Here is a 20,058-nt window from a genome sequence, read left to right as displayed (position 1 = left end):
TGCCATAGAATAACAGAAGATTTGAGTATTTATTGTAATACGGTCTTTGCCCACAAGGTTTATGTTAGTGAAAGGGTGGTTAGAAAACAAGATAAGTCCAAATCTCTAAGCTGCAACCCACTTGAGCGGTCGGATTTACTCTTTATGCGTTTTGGATATTCATTTCATAGGATGAATTATTAAACACCTTTATTTGTTTGTACAAAATATCTAAACTGCTTTTTCTTTAAACGCTTACCACCTACATATAACCTAAATGGCAACACCTTACAGCTACTCCTGCCTGTGGGTTATGGCCTTGATAGGTACAGGATGCGGTGTTGCATGGATGCAAAGGATTAGGAGTCCTATCAGTGGACCCATACTCGGCAGCCCTGATAATGCTTTTAGGACAGAAGCAGAGGAAGAGGAAGTGAGTGGGTTTAGAGCGGCCCATTTCCTTTGGAGCATGGGCCCATGTGGACAGAAGTGATATGCCCCCCATGGTTGTCGGTGCTCCTGCCAGAAATTCCCACCGAGTCACTTCCTGAAAGAGGCAGCCCTCTCTGGAGGGTGACTTCCTGGAAGAGTATGACCTCCCTGCTGCTGAAGAGAATCTCAGTGGAACAAAGACTCAGGCCTGCCGATGGGAGCTGGTGTGCACGTTGTGTGCACTTTGCATGTGTGCTTAACAACACCATTCAGGCCTTTAGTCCAAAGGTTATCACCAGTGAGGATCTCTGCCACCAGTACCTGCTCATCTCTTTAGGTTTCATTGGCCTGGAGCGAGAAGGGATGATCAGGTTACATCTGAATACGTCTGCATTCACAAGTGTGTGCACCACAAGTGGCAAGCTTTGTGTCGCTCTGCAAACACACAAAGTAAACACCCATGCTGCCCTCCAGCCCAGCCTGCTGCTCCTGTGTTTATCTACAGGTATTTGTTATCTAGCCCTCTCTTTCTTCCTACTCCCTCCCTAAACTCATAGGAAAGCTTCGCAAGGTCTTTATCTCTCGACTGAATCCCTCTTGCAGGTATCCATGTCAAAGGGACCAATGGGAGGGGGCCTCTGGGGACAGCATGTTTGGTCTGGGTCAGCCCTGGGTCAAGCTTTAACCCAGAAACTTGCATTAAGCAACTCTTTGCCTTCAACTTAGTGCATTCCACTTTAGATCAGCTCACAGCATGGCATTACGCTTATGGCTGTTCTGCATCTATGAGGCTATGAGCCACCTCCACTAGTAACAAACAAATGTTGCCTCAAAGGGCAAAACTTAGACTGCATATACACCATGAAAATAATTGGAATTAAGTAAGGAAAAAGGAAAGGAATGGAAACTTGTTTCAGAACTGCCATACTGCCCAAATCCTGATATCCTTTTAATGAACCACAAGAAAAATATTTTCTCTAGCTGTACAGAGCATTAAATAATGCAGAAGTGAACCTACTCCACTTGTTGCAGCCCTCTGACTACACTGTTTCTATTTTTTCATCTGGTAAAGGTAAAAGGCTCCACAAAGAAAACATCCTCCAACTCTCTCTTAGCAATCCCAAAGATTCTGTAGACTAGAAGGTATGTATAGCCATTTCAGTGTCTTCTAGGTCTGCCAGCAATGTGACATACCGGTAACTGGAAAACCTTAAAAAAAGGCACCCAGATGGGGGAACAACTGTAAGCAGACTCTTCAATGTGAGGAGCAATTGCTTAAATAACACCTAAATGACACCTAATCTATAAGTCCAAGTCTACAAACCTTAGAGAGCAAGTTCTTGTCATCCCTTTCTCCTGGGTTCTGTTATTCAAGTTAAGTCAACAGTATCTCATGACTGAAGATGTTGGTTTGGCTGTTAGATTGAGTATTCTGCTTTTTGACTAAGCTCACTCGCTACTGCTACAAACTACAAAGTTGGGGCATTACTCCTATAAGAACCCAGCCCATCTACACATCTGCTTGGCATTTTTGCCATAACACCCAACAAACCAGCATATTTTAACTTCTCTCCTTTAGACTGACACCTAAAGGAGCGTGCAGGAGCCACTTTGCATATGCATATTTTGTGTGTCCACCAGGTGACGATGTGGTGCGGTGTGGGTTTTAGGTTTTATAAGGGGAACTCACCTGCACCTAATTGTTTTTGCTGGTAGGAAGGTGAGCACACAGTTTTTGACCTCACATTGAAGCTTTCACTTCACCTGTTTGTGAATGATTTATAAATCGTGCATCAGGAGGTGAAACAATTGGTATTAAAATTGCCAACAGAAGTATAACAATAAAAAGTACACAACACACAGCACACAGGAGAGACGGGGCTTCAGCTGTGCGAACACTCCTCCAGCATTCATCCAGGGGCTTTAAGTTAGTTAATTAAAAAAAGGCAGTAAGCAAACCCCCCAACAATGCCCCAAGTAATCTAATACTTAAAAAAAGAAAAACAGTTGGGGGATATAAACAGTAAGTTTGATTAGCAGCTGACTGCGTGTTGGCTACTTGAGCATGTAGCATCACGAATAACCATCAAGCCATAGTTTTCTACAACTATTGGTCTAAAAGGAGTCAAAGAGTAAAAGGGATAATGTTGTCCTCAGTTGGGACTTTAAACCTAGCTATAAATGTGCTATATGTAGAGAGCAAAAGAAGATAATTTGTTTTAGAAAACACTATAATAGCCACAGAAACCCATGTGATAGGTTATCTTATAAGCAGCAAGGATTGTCATTGCTGTTCTGTCTAAATTAAAGAACTTGAATGTTATGTATTTTTAGTTTTTGATATTATACTCTAAAACACTAGCATTGTTACTCAAAGATATAAATCCGTGAGAAAGTCCCCCTTGCCGAAGCTTAGTAATGACAGAAGGAAGGTCGATGTAAGGGTTATAAAAAAGTAACATAAGTAAACAGCATTGAACCGTATCAATGTGAAATAAAATCCACTGAGATGAGGGTTGTGTCCAAATATGGCTCTTCTGCTGGTGTTTTCCTGGCATGAAATTGGCTTTGTGTTGGTGACGTTTGGAGAGCTGGCTGGTAAATTCTCCCCGTCTTTTGTTCGGAAAAGGAGAGCGGTAAGAGGGGTGGGAGGATGATGGTGGTGGTGGTGGAGGGTGTTCATGCATAATGCTCTTAGCCAGGGAGGTCTGGAACTGTGTCTATAAATTGAATTATTTCAATTTGAGGGAGAGAGTGAGAGAATAATGGAGAGTAGCTGTGAGACTGTGTGTGTTGCATTTACATGTGAACATATGCATGTGTGCCAGCCGAGAGAGGGGCTCATTTTTATTCTTCTGCAGGGTTCATATTTACAAGTGAGAATATAAAGCAACTTGGGTAAGATTATAGAAGAGGCCAAATGTTACCTTGCAGCTGGAAGGTACAGTAATGGCTAAAGAAAGGGCTGCTTATTGTCTCATCTGTACATTCTGGTTTCACTTTCTTTATATGCTTATCAAGAAATTCACAAAATAGAATAAAATAATAAGAAAAACAAAATATTCACCTTGTATGCTTCCACTGCCCAAAGCTTTTTGTGTATCTGTTTGCTTGTACACTATATTGCCAAAAGTATTTGCTCACCTGCCTTGACTCACATATGAGCTTAAGTGACATCCCGTTCCTAATCCATAGGGTTCAATATGACGTCGGTCCACCCTTTGCAGCTAGAACAGCTTCAACTCTTCTGGGAAGGCTGTCCACAAGGTTTAGGAGTGTGTTTATGGGAATTTTTGACCATTCTTCCAGAAGCGCATTTGTGAGGTTGCACACTGATGTTGGACGAGAAGGCCTGGCTCTCAGTCTCCGCTCTAATTCATCCCAAAGGTGTTCTATCGGGTTGAGGTCAGGACTCTGTGCAGGCCAGTCAAGTTCATCCACACCAGACTCTGTCATCCATGTCTTTATGGACCTTGCTTTGTGCACTGGTGCACAGTCATGTTGGAAGAGGAAGGGGCCAGCTCCAAACTGTTCCCACAAAGTTGGGAGCATGGAATTGTCCAAAATGTCTTGGGATGCTGAAGCATTCAGAGTTCCTTTCACTGGAACTAAGGGGCCAAGCCCAGCTCCTGAAAAACAACCCCACACCATAATCCCCCCTCCAACAAACTTTACACTTGGCACAATGCAGTCAGACAAGTACCGTTCTCCTGGCAACCGCCAAACCCAGACCCGTCCATCAGATTGCCAGATGGAGAAGCGCGATTCGTCACTCCAGAGAACGCGTCTCCACTGCTCTAGAGTCCAGTGGCGGCGTGCTTTACACCACCGCATCCGACGCTTTGCATTGCACTTGGTGATGTATGGCTTGGATGCAGCTGCTCGACCATGGAAACCCATTCCATGAAGCTCTCTGCGCACTGTTCTTGAGCTAATCTGAAGGCCACATGAAGTTTGGAGGTCTGTAGTGATTGACTCTGCAGAAAGTTGGCGACCTCTTCGCACTATGCGCGTCAGCATCCGCTGACCCCGCTCCGTCAGTTTACGTGGCCTACCACTTCGTGGCTGAGTTGCTGTCGTTCCCAAACACTTCCATTTTCTTATAATACAGCTGACAGTTGACTGTGGAATATTTAGGAGCGAGGAAATTTCACGACTGGATTTGTTGCACAGGTGGCATCCTATCACAGTTCCACGCTGGAATTCACTGAGCTCCTGAGAGCGACCCATTCTTTCACAAATGTTTGTAAAAACAGTCTGCATGCCTAGGTGCTTGAATTTATACACCTGTGGCCATGGAAGTGATTGGAACACCTGATTCCAATAATTTGGATGGGTGAGCAAATACTTTTGGCAATATAGTGTATGTGTGTATATGGGTGGGGTATATGGGGCTGAAAATATTCCTGACACAATATAATCAGCAGGAGACCATATGGCAAACTGGCAGCAGGCTATTTATCCTTATCCTCTTTGGAGGCTAAAATTAGCACTTTGCTGTTTGTAGCTTTAAGCTGGAGTCCTACCTCTGTCACTGAGCCAACAATAAAGAATACCCCCAACCAACTTCTAACCAGAGTTTGTCGTTTTCGTCAACTTTTTGCACATGTTTTAACTTTTTCCCACCCTCACTGAAATTGTATTTTTCGGGAATCTGCCTTTACATAATATTTACGGTAGATCATTTAGGGGGTTATAGCTATGGACTGTAATATTGTGTCTATCATTAAACAAGGTTCCCTACCAGGAACACATATCAGGAAAGCCAGGATTTCCTGAACATGGACCCCCTTTGCTAACTTAAACGAGTGGGATCATGAAGCTAATCTCCTTATCAGGAGGCAAAATAAACATACTCTCTCTGTGGATGTGTGTGTGGGCTCTGCAATGTGTTGCCCTGTGTCTTATGGGTCCAAACTAAGAACTGTGGCACTATCCGTTCCCTACCTGTTGCTACATACTTTTTTTATTAGTTTTGCTTACAAACATAAATAGGAATTTACAACTTTATTGAGAGTCCTTGGAGCTAAGCAGGAGGACACTGCAATCAATATATGACCAAGACAAAATTCTGGTGTTTACTGTTATTATGGTAAAAATGCTAAAAATTTGAGGTGACAAGCTTTAGAATAAATACTTAGAAAAAAATATTAATCCCTGTTGAGCAGCTGACTTCAGGCTTGTTGCCAAAGCAGATAGCCTCAGTATTTAAGCTAAAATCAGCTAGTTATGCTCTAAGCGTTACTCTAGAAAGGGGTGAATTGTTGTGATCTTCATTTAAGTTTTGCCTTAGTTTCATTTTCTTTTGTGCTTACATGACCCATTATGCTATCCCCAGTAATTGGCTTGTATTAAATTCCAGCTGCTCTTCCTTACTGTTTCACTTTCAATTGTTTCCATTTCACCTGTTTCTTGTATCCTCTCTTTGTAGATACACTCCCAAGATTTTTGATTTTAAGTCAAATCTGTCTTATTTTTTTTGACTCCAGATGTTGTTTGTGTCCAAGTAATTTTTTTTTTCTTTAATACACTTTTATTCTACTTTAATTCTGCCCACCTCTTTCCTGCGTTTGAGTCAAACTCAAAGACAATTAATGACAAGAACAGCAAAAACAATGATAAACTATCTAACACAGACATTTAGGGTAATAATGCTACTAAGTTTCTTTAGAGTTAATTCTACATTTGCACTAATAAAAATTTCAATATGTTGTAAGATGAGTGATACACTAATTACCTTAAATTTTTAATTAAAAAATAGCTTTGTTCTGAATTCTTTGAAAATAGCCCATGGCTAGGCGATACAGCCCAGTATTCACCTTATTAAGATAATAACCAAATACTTTATCAATTTCCTCTCATCTTTGATTCCTGTCATCGGTTGGCAGAGATGATTACCTTTATTCTTCAGTTTATCAGTAAAGAAAAAAAAACTAAACATCAGTCTTAACAGATGCCTTTTGGGATCTGAGTTCAGCGTCTCTTCAAGTGAGAAGGAGGCAGAGGATGCAGTCAGCAGTGACAGAGTAAAAAGACAGAAGGAGAAAGTTTAAAGTCATTTTCTGGACCATTCATAATGTGTTGTGACAAATCAGCAATGAGCTACTGTGATTTACTGTCAGATCCCCTTAAAGCACACATTGCCACTGTTATGAAACTAGCGAGCTTATCTTTGTACTTTTCAGGCTGTGCATTCATTACTATATACAATAGTCTACATGTGACTCTGGTTAACTTGGAGCTAAAGACAGACCATAACAATGTGTATAAACTGGACATCATTGCACATTTGTCACATGGTACTGCTGGAAAAAACTCAAAGTTGTTTTATACAATTTTGCACATACTTGACTGCAAGACAATTTTGTTTCCCCTTTCATTTGCATGAAAAGTGCTGCACTGTGTTTCAAATTGTTTACATTTGCAAATGAAAGCTGTAGAATTCACTTCTAAAAGGTAAGATGTCTAGTAATTTGACAAAAGCAGCATCTTCCTTTGGGACAACACAGCACTACAATTGAGCAAATTATGGTTGTGTGCACATAGCCGAGCTTTCAGCTTACACTCTTTTAGGGGTGAAATAAACTTCAATACGAGCTGAATGTGTGTATATATATATATATATATATATATATATATATATTTGTATTTGAAGACATCTTGAGTGTTAAAGCACTTCCTGTGATCAAATATGAAGTAAAACTCAAATGACGTAAATAAAATTTCATCATTATACTTACTAACTTATACATTTAAGTATCCTTTTGCAAATCTGACACACAAGAGACATCTAGAAGGCTACAGAGGGTGTGTGTAAACAGTATCTTTTAGCAACCACCAGTAATTAGATATATGCATTTGGCATTCGCACCAGTCACAAATTAAAGAAGAGAGCTTCCTGTAAACAGACAGTGAGAATGTGTCTACATCATTAGTGTGCCACAATTATAACATAGGAGCTAAAGATATATTTCCCTCCCACTAGCACTCCCTCAGTGAAGCAAATGAAGTGAAACTGCTTTTTCTTTTTCAGTTTTCTTAAGCCACAAACTTGTCTCAATGCGTATTTATGCCTTCCATAGATAAAGTACATTATTAAACGGCAAGATTTTCAAAATAACCAAAATACTTTTCTTTTGAGACACGTCTTGAAGCAAACACAGAGACTAAGTGAAGGCATATGAGGGGCGAGGGAAAGCATGAAGGAAGGCATTTTGTGCAGATGCTTGTCATGAATGAATATGTATTTCATGTAAATTCTGCACACAAGGCATATTGTAATGGTCGGGGCAAGACTTTGCATTTCTTTGGTCATGCAAACATGCCCTCATGTAGCCAACAGACAGACATATACACAAACTGAACAGATGCATGGGAAATCTAAAGTAACAGGGAAGAGAGGCAACAATAATTTCAGTTTCAAAATGCGCTGGTAATTTCACTCGATGTTATCACAATACGTCAAAAGCGACCAAACCATGTGAGAAAGAGAGGAGAAAGTGAAAGCGACAGAAAAAGAGGAGGGAGTATATGAAACCATGTGTATGGCTATATCACATACAGCCATGGTTCTGATTCTGTGCAACAATATCAGTTCGCACACTTGATGTTGGAGTGAACTTAAAAGAGATCCAGCTGCATGTTAGAAAACATGTGGCAATGCTACACTTCAAATGTTCTGCCCAGTGAGCAATTTAACTTCCACCAGATTTGATGCTATTGATCCTAAAAATATCATGATCAAATTCCATACCATCCTAGACTCCATATTTGGGGGTTCTTGATGCATTTTTGCTTGATTTTAAAGCACAAAAGTAAGATTTTACAACGAACTTAAAGCAAATATATCTTCTTCTTCTTCAGATGGATGGATGGATGGATGGATGGATGGATGGATGGATGGATGGATGGATGGATGGATGGATGGATGGATGGATGGATGGATGGATGGATGGATGGATGGATGGATGGATGGATGGATGGATGGATGGATGGATGGAAATTTGGTTAGTTTTCTTACTCAGGACCTATTCATTCATTCAAAGATGGAAAGCACAATCAAATTGTATCTTGTATGAAAACTACAAAAGAAGAAATAATGCACGTTGAGACTTTTACAATGTGGTTTGCATACATCTTTATATCTGGGAAATTTGAAGTTCAAATAGAACCTTATCCTCCTAATAAAATATGCATTTCGATATTTTATTCAAAGAAAAAATTATTAAACATTTTTGGTTTGTACTGTTGTTTTAAACTAATCATCTAAATTGTAGTTCCTAAAAACTCATATACCCTGAAGTATTTATCCTCTTACGGTGCAGAATGCTTACAGAAACACATAACTCATATTTCTCACAGTCAAGTACTCTTGTACATCTTAACTGATGGGTTTATGGTTTCTAGATTCTCACACATAAAATATTGACTCAGGCTAATAAAATCAAGTTAGTGGATTTGATTGATCACTTCATGTTAAATTATGTATAGGAGAGAAGAGAGGAAATCATGCTGTTTGCTTTTAGTTTAGGCCCTTTTATTCACCCCCTCCAGCAGCTGTGTGACAACAGCCTTAATCCTAAAAGCAAACTGACTCCTCTCTGTGGGAACCTGAAACAATTTCCTCTTTCCAGAGAGGGGCAAACTCGGGGCACTCAAGTTTGCTGACTGGCCATAAAATCTTATCCAGGGACATCATTTTCAGAAAGACAAGTCATTACTTGACAGCGGATGCATCAGCCACTGCAATAGCGAGAGTGAGAAGTTGTAAAGTCCGTCAATCTGAGTGAGAAAGGCAGAAGCAGGTCACTGAGAAGCCTTTTCCCAGGTAGCTGCAGGTAATAATGTTTGAGAAGCAGTAAATCTGGTGAGATGGAATAAACATAGCTACCAGCAACACACAGTTCAGAGATTATTTTATAAGGATCTTTTAGAACCAATTACCCTTTATGGCTGTCATATATTGATTTTTATAAACTGCTTGTGAACTAAAAGATAGATACACACGTTTTATGTTGCAGATGTCTGAATAAAGCACACAGAGTGAACTTAATGTATCTAGTGAAGTGACGTGCTTTTTTCTAGAAGTCTATTCAGCTCTGTAAATTCTCAAACAACACTCAGCAGCACTTAACACTGTGATTAGTAGTAACTTCACCTCCACTCTCCTTTTCCTACCTATTCGCACACACACACACACACATAAAGACACCACTGCTGCCTCAAAGGGCTTCCACTGAATTTACCCCTTTTATCTTGCCTTACTCTTCCATTTTGCATTGTTTCTTTTAGCCCTTTTTATTCTACTTTCCCTCTCCTCCCCTGTACTTGCACCCTGAGGAAATCAAAAGGAGAATCATGTTTGTGTCTGCCAGCTACCTCCACCTCCAGTGATACTGACTGAAGATAGATTCAAGGGAGCTGCATACCTTTTATCCACCCACAGAGCCTCACATTTAAACAGATTACTGGTAAAGCTGGACACCAGTAAGACAATTACCGGACCGAGAGATCTTGCTCGATCACGTCTAGACATTGTCTAGACAATATACACCTCAAGCTGACAAAAGGACGTTTGACCATCCTGTTTTTTTTCCCTTTTCTCTCTTATTAACGCATTATGGTATTTTTTTAAATGGAAACAGACACAGTTTTATATAAAGTTGTTATTGTGAGGTGTTTTTGCTTTACAGAACCTGGTTACACCTTTGAATTTTTACAGCATCTAAGAGAAACCAGAAGAGTAGAGTATAAGTCAGAGAGAGTAACAGACCATACAAACAATCGCAGCTCCCTCTTTTCCGGTCTACTGGACAATCGGACCAATTAATCGGTGACTTTGAGGGAGCCATGTGAAGCCCAACCATTGGATGAGGAAATGCCTGCAGGTGATTGGCTGGCTCCCTTGTCCATATTCACAAAAACCCACCCCAACTCTGGAAACTACCCAATAAGACTGGTGTAAACAGCAGTTAGTCTGTGGCCTGACCTTGTTGGAGGGCACTGAAGTTGGAGCGTGGATGCATGGATGGGTGATTGGATGAGAACATCAGGAATATTACTGCCTGATCGATGGAGACTCACAACTGCTGAAGGTTATATACTATGATTATCAATGTGTATTTGACAAACTTTTAAATTTGGGCAAGCCTACACTGACATTTATAAAGTCCAAAACTTTTTTTTCTTTAACTTGCTAACATTTATCTTAATAGGTACAAAGATTGGACATGTTTTTATGCCTTTTTAACATTGGTCTGTCCTTGTCTTTATGTTGCCTTGAATAAAGAGTTAAATTTTGTATTTTTTATCCCATATGTCCTCACTTAATGTATCATATACAAAGAAATACAGAATCAACTTGTTTGCTCTATTTCCCAAACCTTTAATAATATCACAGGCAACTCATAGAAGGAGTTTTCCTTTCTCTCACTTTTAAACCACATTGTTCCTGTTTAGGACTTGACTAAACCTTTGATAAAAACATCCAAGAACCTCCAATTATTAGTGCTTTGAAAAATAATAATTGAGTGTGTTTTACCGAGAGATGTAAACTGTATTTAATGCATTGAGCACACAGGTTAGAATCTTGCCCCAATACTCAGACGCCATCATTCTTTGAAGAGCTATTTATTTTCTATTATCTAGGTGGGGAAAAAAACTGTTTTCAACAAAAATAAACTTTTTTTAAGGTTGAGAAGCAGAAAAAAACAGAAGAAAGAAAGACTTTTAAAAAGCCTAAAGACATACCAATCAAGAACCGTTTACAAAGAAGTAGGTCTAGCTTGTTGAAAGTATAAGGAAATTATATCTGTGCCAAAACGTTTTGCAAATGACATGTTTTTTAGGCACAAATCCATTGAATTGAACATCAGGAGCTGAATATCATAAACTCAGATATCTCAGAATAATAGTTAAACACCAGCAACAAATGCAGACACCAACACAAAGCCTAACAGGGAGCCATTTGTCTTGGCCCGGCACTCTGTGCTTTGCACAGACGGTCTGGGTAATTGGTGATACATATCTAATATCACCAGTCATCGCCTCACTCCCAGGACGATTCAGAGCAGCAAAGAAGCAGACCCTGTAGCTTTCAGAACGAGACAGCAAACAACACGCTCAGCTCACCACCGCCTGGCTGCAGCTGACCAACCCGCTCCTGAGTTTTATTCTGTTTCCCTCAGACTCTAGGCACTCGGAGAAGCCGAGGGGTGTCCTTACAAATTCACACAGGCAAAGAGGAGTCACTTTATATGGCAAGAAAAGAGCAGACTCACTCGTATGCATGAGGGACTCCCCACCATCATGAGCGCATGATCTGTTAGCTTTTCCTTTACCCTCAGAGCATCACTTTTCATACAAGAGCATGATCCAAGGCTGCTGTGAGTGTTAACAAAGCATGGCTGTTGGTAGGAACTAGTTAAGACATAGCTGGACTAATAGAGTGGGACTAATTAACTGCAGGGTAGCTCTTGGAGTCTTCTTGTCAGCACTCTCTGGATGGTTACAAAGATCTCCAGAAGAAAAGGAGGAGAAATAAAAAAGAAAAACAAGCTTCTTTCTTCTTTGTATGCTCTTAGGGGAAAAAGAAGACACCCAGAACTGATTTTAATGACATATGTGAAACAAATGTGATCCTCCCTCTATTTTCTGTGACTGCCAATGGAATTCAGTGCAAAAAAATACCATGGGCATTGTGGTCAAAGCATAAACACCATAAATGAGGATGCAGCATGTGAGAATTGTCACCACATGTAAAAATAAGAGCCAGGCTTCTCTTTGTCGCCTTTTTGAGACTGTAAAAGCTCTGCAAAACATCTGCAAGTTTACGAGTTATCTTTAACTATCTTATCATAAAAAAAAAAAAAAAAAAACATATTATTTCAATCCACAGTTCTCACGGTTCCGCTAACTCTTTGATTTTCCAAAAAATAAGAGTACACTTCCGGGTAAAAAAAACAGCAGCTTTTATACCATTGGGCAATGACCCGTTAAGAAAGGAGACCAGAGCAGAACATGTGTTTTTTTTCCTCAGTAATAGCCCCAGAAAAAAAAGGAAGAAAAAAAAAAAGATGAGATCACTCGTTAAAGGGCTGTGTCTTTCCAGCATCTTTTATTTGAAATGCTTCAACTGTTGGAGGAAGGAGGCTGAAGGAGAGCAGATGATAAGCAGAGGAGCACGAGGGAATCAGAAAAGGAGAAAGTGGGGAAGGTCTCAGAGTGATTGAGGATAAGTGATCAATATTTTCTTAAGCGGTTGATATGTAGGGTTGAAAAACTTAGCGAGACTTGACTTTCCTTTCAAAAAATACCTCGATTAAACTTTACAAGTCTTTAATACTGTTTATGTAATTTGGTTTTAAAAACAAACCACTCTCTATGACTGTTCCAAGAAAAATTGTTAATGCTGAAGAATTCTCCAATAATACATTTTTAGCTTCAACCAAATTCCTTTCTAATTTTAAAGCCTATCCTCATCACCTTAAAGCCACTTAAGGAGGGATTCTCCACTGTCACTCTCTGTATTACAGGCGATCTGGGCAGAAGACTTGGTTTTATGTGGCACAACGAGAAAAGGTGGTGCCTTAATAGAGTTCCTGTGAAAACTATTTGTGTCACAATGGATAGCCATGAGAGAAAACAGTTTGGGTATTGCCTCTTCTAGTTAATGCATCTGACTTGAGACTTCATAACAGGCTGGATCATCCAACTTAAGAGTTGGACCTGTTCCCCAGAAGAAATTCTTAAAAATTCCCCATCAACACATTCCTAACCCTTTTAGAAACTCTCCCCAGAACAGATGAAGCTGTTCCAGCGGGAAAGAGTTGGGTAACTTAATTTCAAAGCTTACGTAAAAAGTTAATGTGTGTGAAGCCAAGTGTCTCATTAAATTTAGCAATTAGATATTGTTGATGAAGTAATGAAGAACGGTAAAAACACATTGTTCAAGAAGGATAAGCAAGTTGGAAAGAAATATGAATATCACAAAAGAGACACACTAGAGGTTAATACACAGGGATAAACAGGGACAAAGTAGGCAAAAAAGGAAGGGAATCAAGGAGAACACACTGGGAACAAAGAGAGGGATAGAAGGAAAAAAGAGGGATAGACAAAAGGTGATGTTCGAGACTGAGTGGGAGGCACAGAAGAAAAATGGGGGAGGAGAAAGAGAGAGAGAAAGTAGAGGGATACATCAGGAAAGAGGAACAAACTGACAGTCAAATGAAAGAGAGACTGGAGTGTAGGTGGGAGACAAGGGAAAACTGCAAGGGGGGGTTAAGAGTGGAGGTTAGACATGAAGATGAAAGAGTGAGAGAGAAGGGAAGAGAGACAACAGGGTTAAGCTGTCGGGTAGAAAGTGAGCAAAGTGCCAAACAGATAAATAACCAGCTTACTGGGATTACCGAGTGAATGACACAGAATTTACCCGAGCCAGTATGACGTGGCAGTGATAGCTTCTAACCCATATAAACCTGAACGGCGTCCAATATGTCCTGCGGCATTTACTGTTGTCACTGCGCTCTGATGCTATGGGAGGCTGTTGTTTATGTGGGCTCCCATGAAACAGCTTTAACACGGAGGAGTCGTCTGAAACTACCTGGTTCTAAAAATATATAGATTAAAAGACGCCCTGAATGGTTAAACATGTAAACAGTTGCCATCAGCTTGTTACACAAATGTTACACAATAGATTTCTGTTGTTGCATCCCTTCGTCTTGTTAAAAAGAGTTGACTAAAGCTAAGCCATTTGCCATGTTTTAAGAAAATCCTTTCCAGAGTTTACTGTTTTAAATTTGTCTTCTAGTTAAGTTTAGTCACACCTGAGCAGAAAATCCTGTAACCAAATCATTAATATTGCAACATTTCATGAAAGGTGACATGTAGAGATGAATTTCCAGATTATTTAAAACTGATTCCATTCTCTTAAATTCTCGAAGCTTCAAGCTTATCTTTAAGCTGTGCGATTTAACCTTGAGATCCTTTTATATCCATGTGTGGTGCTCTTATTTTGAAGTAAGAAAGGAAATGGTTTTTGAGTTGTCTATTTGGTACAAATAGAGTCAACACACAAAACAGCTTCTGCTGGGGTCGGCCAACAAAACCGATAAACTGCTGTTAGAAAGGGTCCTGAAGAACCTCTACTTGTTACAAGAGTTGGTTGATTTGTGATAATAAACCAACAGGATAACTGTTAGCGGCTAATTGGTATTAAAGAAAACTGCTACTTTAATTCTATTAATGAGTCTGAATCTTCTGTTCAGAATCTAGACAATCTAAAGCCTATTTACTAAAAGTCAATGGTCATATATTCATTGACTAACAGAAATAAGATTTCCATTGGTTGTACCTGATCTAATTCTTACAGCTTGCCACTAACAATAGTAATGTTGTCATCTTCCTCCATGTTAGTATTAGTGCTCCCTAAAGGGCAGTTTTTTGGCATCAGGATTAAATTGGATGAGAAAAAATAAGGCAAAAATGTAAATATATGGGCAAGCTAAAGCTGGACTGAATTATTCTACATGGATATTTTAAAACAGGGTTATTGATTAGTAAAACCTTTTGTTATTTTGAACATCAATATGTCAGATATCTTTTCTTAGAGGTAGAACTCTTGGGTTAAACTTAATTAGAAAAATGTAGCAAATTCATCAATATGTATAAGGGCAGGAGTGGCATTTATATGCCCTTTAATAAATCAAAGAATTTAAAATTCTCAGACTCACCAACAAACTTTCAGTGCTCACTATCCCACATTTTACCCTCTAATGAACTCCAATGGCAAACAAAAACATACAAGAGCTCAAACAGAGTTGGGAAAACAGAGATCGGAGGTGACAGAGAGATGATGAGATAGAGTCATTGCAATGGGGGAGAATATAAGGAGCCAGTCTATAATTGGAAAGATGTGAAAAATGAAGTGTCAGTTTTGGTCAATAAGGGGCAAAGGTCATGGAAGCAGTAGCCCAAACTCGGCACAGAGCACGCTCATTAGAGCGGCCAATCAGCTCTTGGCTGGCTGCTCCAGACTATTACGCATCAAAGGTAGAGGAGTGGACACACACTTGTACAATGTCTCTTTGTCTCAGCCTGAGTTTGCTGTAATTTCAGAGCTCTTTCATCAGCGTGTTCCATGTGATCTATTTTTCATTTCTGTCTAAACTAATGTCTAAGTCCTCAGTGCTGACCAGTACTGGCAAAAAAAGAGCTTCAGTAGGAGACACAGTGTATCTGTGTTGACTTCATAAGTGGAGGCTTTTTGGGGCTGAAACACATGGCAATGTCCTCTGCTCATAACCAAGCTCTGCCTCCTGGCACAGGCAACCCTGCACACTACTTATCTTGACATCAACTTCAATAATATATTAAGTTGCATTTCTGTTTGCAGTTTGTTTGCTGCATTAATCCCAACAAAACCCATCCTCCTATTGTTGCCTGTGTGTGTCTGACTGTCTTTAAAACAGACATAGTCCTACAATGCACAGGCAAAAGGAAAGAAAACATCAAATTTAGAGCTCTAGACACAAATAAGTGAAAAGCTGACTTGATCAACTTGTGATAGAATCTGCTTATAATTGTTGGGAGAACATTCTTCATGTTCTAAACAACTTAGGTCTTTAAGCACATTTGTAATGGTGATCTAAACTGTTGCAGTGCCAAGCACATGAAGAACTGTTCTTTATGTCATATAGAAAAATAAACACACTGAGAATCTTATTATCCTAGCGCTCTAATTATACTCCTCCAGCACATTAACCCTTACCCTGTTCGCTGCTGTTGTCCCCGCTGTGTGACGTGTGTCCACCGCTAGACGGTCCCGGCGTACCTCCAGAGCGTGTGGACGCTGTGTCGTCGTGGTCTCTGTTCCAGGATGTCTGTAGAGGGGAGACACAGCAAAGAAGAGGTAAGCTATAAACTCTTTTATTTGTTATTAATTAGGAATAAATCAGTTCATGTTTATGAATAGGGTTGAACAGGGTTGAACTGTAAAGTGCCTTGAGATGACTTGTGTTTTGAATTGGCGCTATATAAATAAACTGGCGCTATATATATATATATATATAAACTGAATTGAATTAAATTAAAAAATAATCAAATACACTTTTCCTAAAGAAAATTACACATTCATAAAAATGTGATGTCTTTTGGCAAGACGCTGTATCTCTAAATCTATTTACTTATTTATTTTTTGTTGTATATATTTTATACATAGGAAAAAAGTTTTTTTTCATATCCTACATGCTGACCACAGATCTGAGATGATCAAAGACAAAAAATTACTTATGCCATTCCCTCTGACTGATCTGAGCATTTCTAGAACAACGGCATAAAAGCTGAATCGAAACGAAATGAAGTCATGATTATGTCTCAAGTAGCCCATCATACAATACGGGAGGCCCCGCAACAGTTTTCTTTATGAAATGCAGATTAGAAGACGTTTCTAAAAAAGACCAATCCAGCTGAAAAGAGAGGAAACATGTTGCTTCGGTTCCCAGCTTTCTGAAGCATGCAATCCGCAGCCGCCTCCATTTGGCCTAAACCACTAGCAGATGAAAATACAAAACAGCTACAACCTAAGATAGGCTACGGAAATCACCAGGGAGTGAAGTCATCCGAGCAGAGTAAGAGGTAAATAAGTCATGTATTGCCCCATTAGTATAAATCCAGCCCTACACCAGTCCTACTCATATGAAGCTAGATTTCAATTTGGGCACAGCGAAAAACAAAATTGAATAAGCAAATTCTTTTCAACAATCTTTCCTTAAACAAAATGAAATTCAACACCAACCCTGCTGAGGCTGACTAAAAACAAATGGAAATGTAAACCTATTGCCAAGTTTGAGAATGAAAAAAACAAAAAAATCTACTTTGCTGATACAAACTGAAGCTCTGCCCATGTATCTACTGACTAGATGAGAGACTCCGGAGTTTATATATAGCAAGTTGAATATGTCTACGGCCGGATGAGTGTCAGCTGCACACTGGACGGTGGTTAGCAAATGACCCAGCGAGGACTGAAGACATAATGACCACACGCCACAAATAGTGTAAACAGATAGGGAAGCAGGCAACAAATACAATCAAACAGTTAGTAAGACATCTCAGCCTTCATCACTTACAGCCAGACATGTGTTGCTACATATAGTCACTAAAGGATTCAACCCCCTGAACCTTTTCACGTTTTCACTACAATAAACAGGGGAGTTTCCAGGGATTTAATGTGACTGAATTGTGGATAAGTAAGACTTATCCATAATGCAGTGATTGTGGATAACTCAAATATTTCTGTCTTATTTCTTTCTTTACTATTAAACCTGACGTCCTCTCTGACCCACTTACAGTATATCAGGTGTGGCCATTAAAGGAAATAGGTTTAAGATCTGTCTGTTTTCTGGCCACTAAGCAGAAGGGCGAGGATGCTACAGGACAGCTTCAAATCATCTGCTCAACCAAATTTGGTCTAAATGGCAAAGTAACAAAACGAAAAGCTGATAAAAGAAATCGATCAAAAATTGATTGTAAAATTTGTTTAAAAAAAAGCCATGTAGGAGAATTGGGAAACGTGGAAACAGATGAACTGGTTAGATGGGACCAAAATTAAACATTTTTGGCTTTTGGTAAATCTGTTCATAACATCCCCACTGTGAAACATGGTGGTGGCAGCATCTTACTGTGGGGATGGTTTGCCTCTGCAAGGGCAGGGAAGCTGGACTGTTATTCTGATGATGGATGCAGTTCTTGCTCGATTGTGAGGTATGTTTTGTTTTATTTGGGATTTTATTCTTCACTTACATGTGTACTGCATATCGCTATCCCCTATCCAAACGTTATCCTACATCCTTTCAACTATGTATAATTTTACTGATTTTTTATTAAATGTTTAACATAAACAACCAACAACCTAAGAAGCCATCCTCTCAAAGACTCCTAAACACTTGTATGTATGGGAGGAAGTTCCACATGCAGTAGGAAAGGAGCAAAAAAGCCAGAGCTTCAATGAAATGGTATAAATTATACATTTTGTACTAGCAAGGAAACATTTATGTTTGAATCTATATAGAAAAATGTGCCAAGTATCAATAACTGATGTCCACAAATGCTGTCCATCCAAGCTGACTTAATATTGCCAAGAACATTAAGTGTTTTCAGTTGTTCAAAAAGGTTTTATGAAGTATTAATTCAGAGGCGCTGTTTAAAATGCATGTCAAACAGCTTTAGAGGTTTTATTTGTAAAGAAAATAAATTGCCGTAACCATTTATGTTAGTCTATGACATGCAACTCCCCTAAAATACATCAATGGTTCCCATTTTATGTTGGCAAAAAGTGAAAAACAAATCAAAGGAGATGAATACTTTAGCAAAATATATAAATGAATGTATGCAAAAACAGTAAGAAAACACAAAGGCCCACTGAATACAGAGCAGCGACATGTGACTGAAACTAAACCAGATGTCTCCTAGCGCTCTGTGAAGCAACATTAGCGCTAAAGGCAGGGTGAGAAAGGAGACGTCACAGGAGAAGGGAAATGGAATTAAATGTCTAAGATACAACTTGATATCACAAACAAACAGAACACATGCGACACAAACACTTATCATGCCCCTCCAACACCTGTGCAGGCCTATCTTCGCTCTGTGAAATCAAATGAGGCAGATATCAAGGGGGCAAAGCGGAGTGCACGCATTGCTTTTAGGTCTTTTTGTGAAGAAATGAGTGACAGAAACCCACAAGCAGGAAGAAAGGAAGGAGAGGAGAGGAACGCTGTGGGAAGGGAACAACTGGTTTCAATTGGGATGCTACGATTGGCACTGCTGCTGTTGCGTGAAGGGTTTGGAGTTGATTTTTTTTTTGCTTTATAAAATAAAAGTAGACATTATTCCATGACACTGTATTTGTTTAAAACAGAATATAGACTAAGTGGAATAATATAGAGAAGATACAAGTCAGCAAATTCGACACATTTGGGGCGGATTAGAGCTCCTTTGATGTTCCCAGGCTATGAAATTATAATCCAGTGATTACATGGACGATATAATCGTTTTCCAAATTAGACTCTGAGGCTTTTCAATAAAGAATAAAGTCACTGCATGAAGGCTTGACTAGGATGTAGGGACAGGGTGGGTAAACACAGATTTTTACATGGATAAAAAGCATGATGATTGTTTCTCTTTTTCCTTTCTCTTTAGTAGCTTTTTTTTTTTCTGACCATGGAACAAGAAAAAAATGAAACACCCATGCATGACCGAGTGACTCCAGAGAACATCAGAAGTGAGGTAATCCAGACCACATGTTCAAAACACAAACAGTTAACGACAGGTTTAGCCAACTCCTTCCAAATCATTGGCGTAAAAAAAAAAAGCCGAACTTGTTTATGCAGAGCTGAGGAGGAATTGCACAGCCAACCCCCCAGGGATCCCAAGCGGTGAGGAGTGAAAAACCCAAGAGCTTCAGCTCGCAAAAAGGATGTGATTTTCTTTTATTCGTGTCCTTTTTGTTGTAATTCTCTAACAACTTCCATTTGAAAATATAATTAGAAAGTAGAAGAAAAAAAGAGGGGGGGGGGAGAGAAATGGCAAAACTACTGCATTAGCTGTAATTGAACAAAAGAGTGCTTTGCCTGCTGGGAGGTGGCCACTGCGGCC

At 39.5% G+C, this 20,058-nt stretch overlaps 1 protein-coding gene across 1 annotated transcript in view; it reads right to left on the bottom strand.

Annotated features, from left to right (window-relative positions):
- The window catches only part of LOC119798073 (homeobox protein Meis1), a 96,580-nt gene that overhangs the window by 62,727 nt on the left and 13,795 nt on the right, over nucleotides 1–20,058 (bottom strand). Inside the window, exon 7 of the mRNA XM_038307414.1 lies at nucleotides 16,178–16,289. Within this exon, the coding sequence (XP_038163342.1) occupies nucleotides 16,178–16,289 (112 nt within the window). The remainder of the gene's footprint in view (nucleotides 1–16,177; nucleotides 16,290–20,058) is intronic.

The sequence above is a fragment of the Cyprinodon tularosa genome, unplaced genomic scaffold (genome assembly GCF_016077235.1).
Source record: "Cyprinodon tularosa strain WSP-4 unplaced genomic scaffold, ASM1607723v1 ctg61, whole genome shotgun sequence".
In the NCBI taxonomy this organism is placed as follows: Eukaryota; Metazoa; Chordata; class Actinopteri; order Cyprinodontiformes; family Cyprinodontidae; genus Cyprinodon; species Cyprinodon tularosa.
Note: the sequence above shows the minus strand (reverse complement) of the source record. Positions and strands in the feature narration are given on the sequence as shown.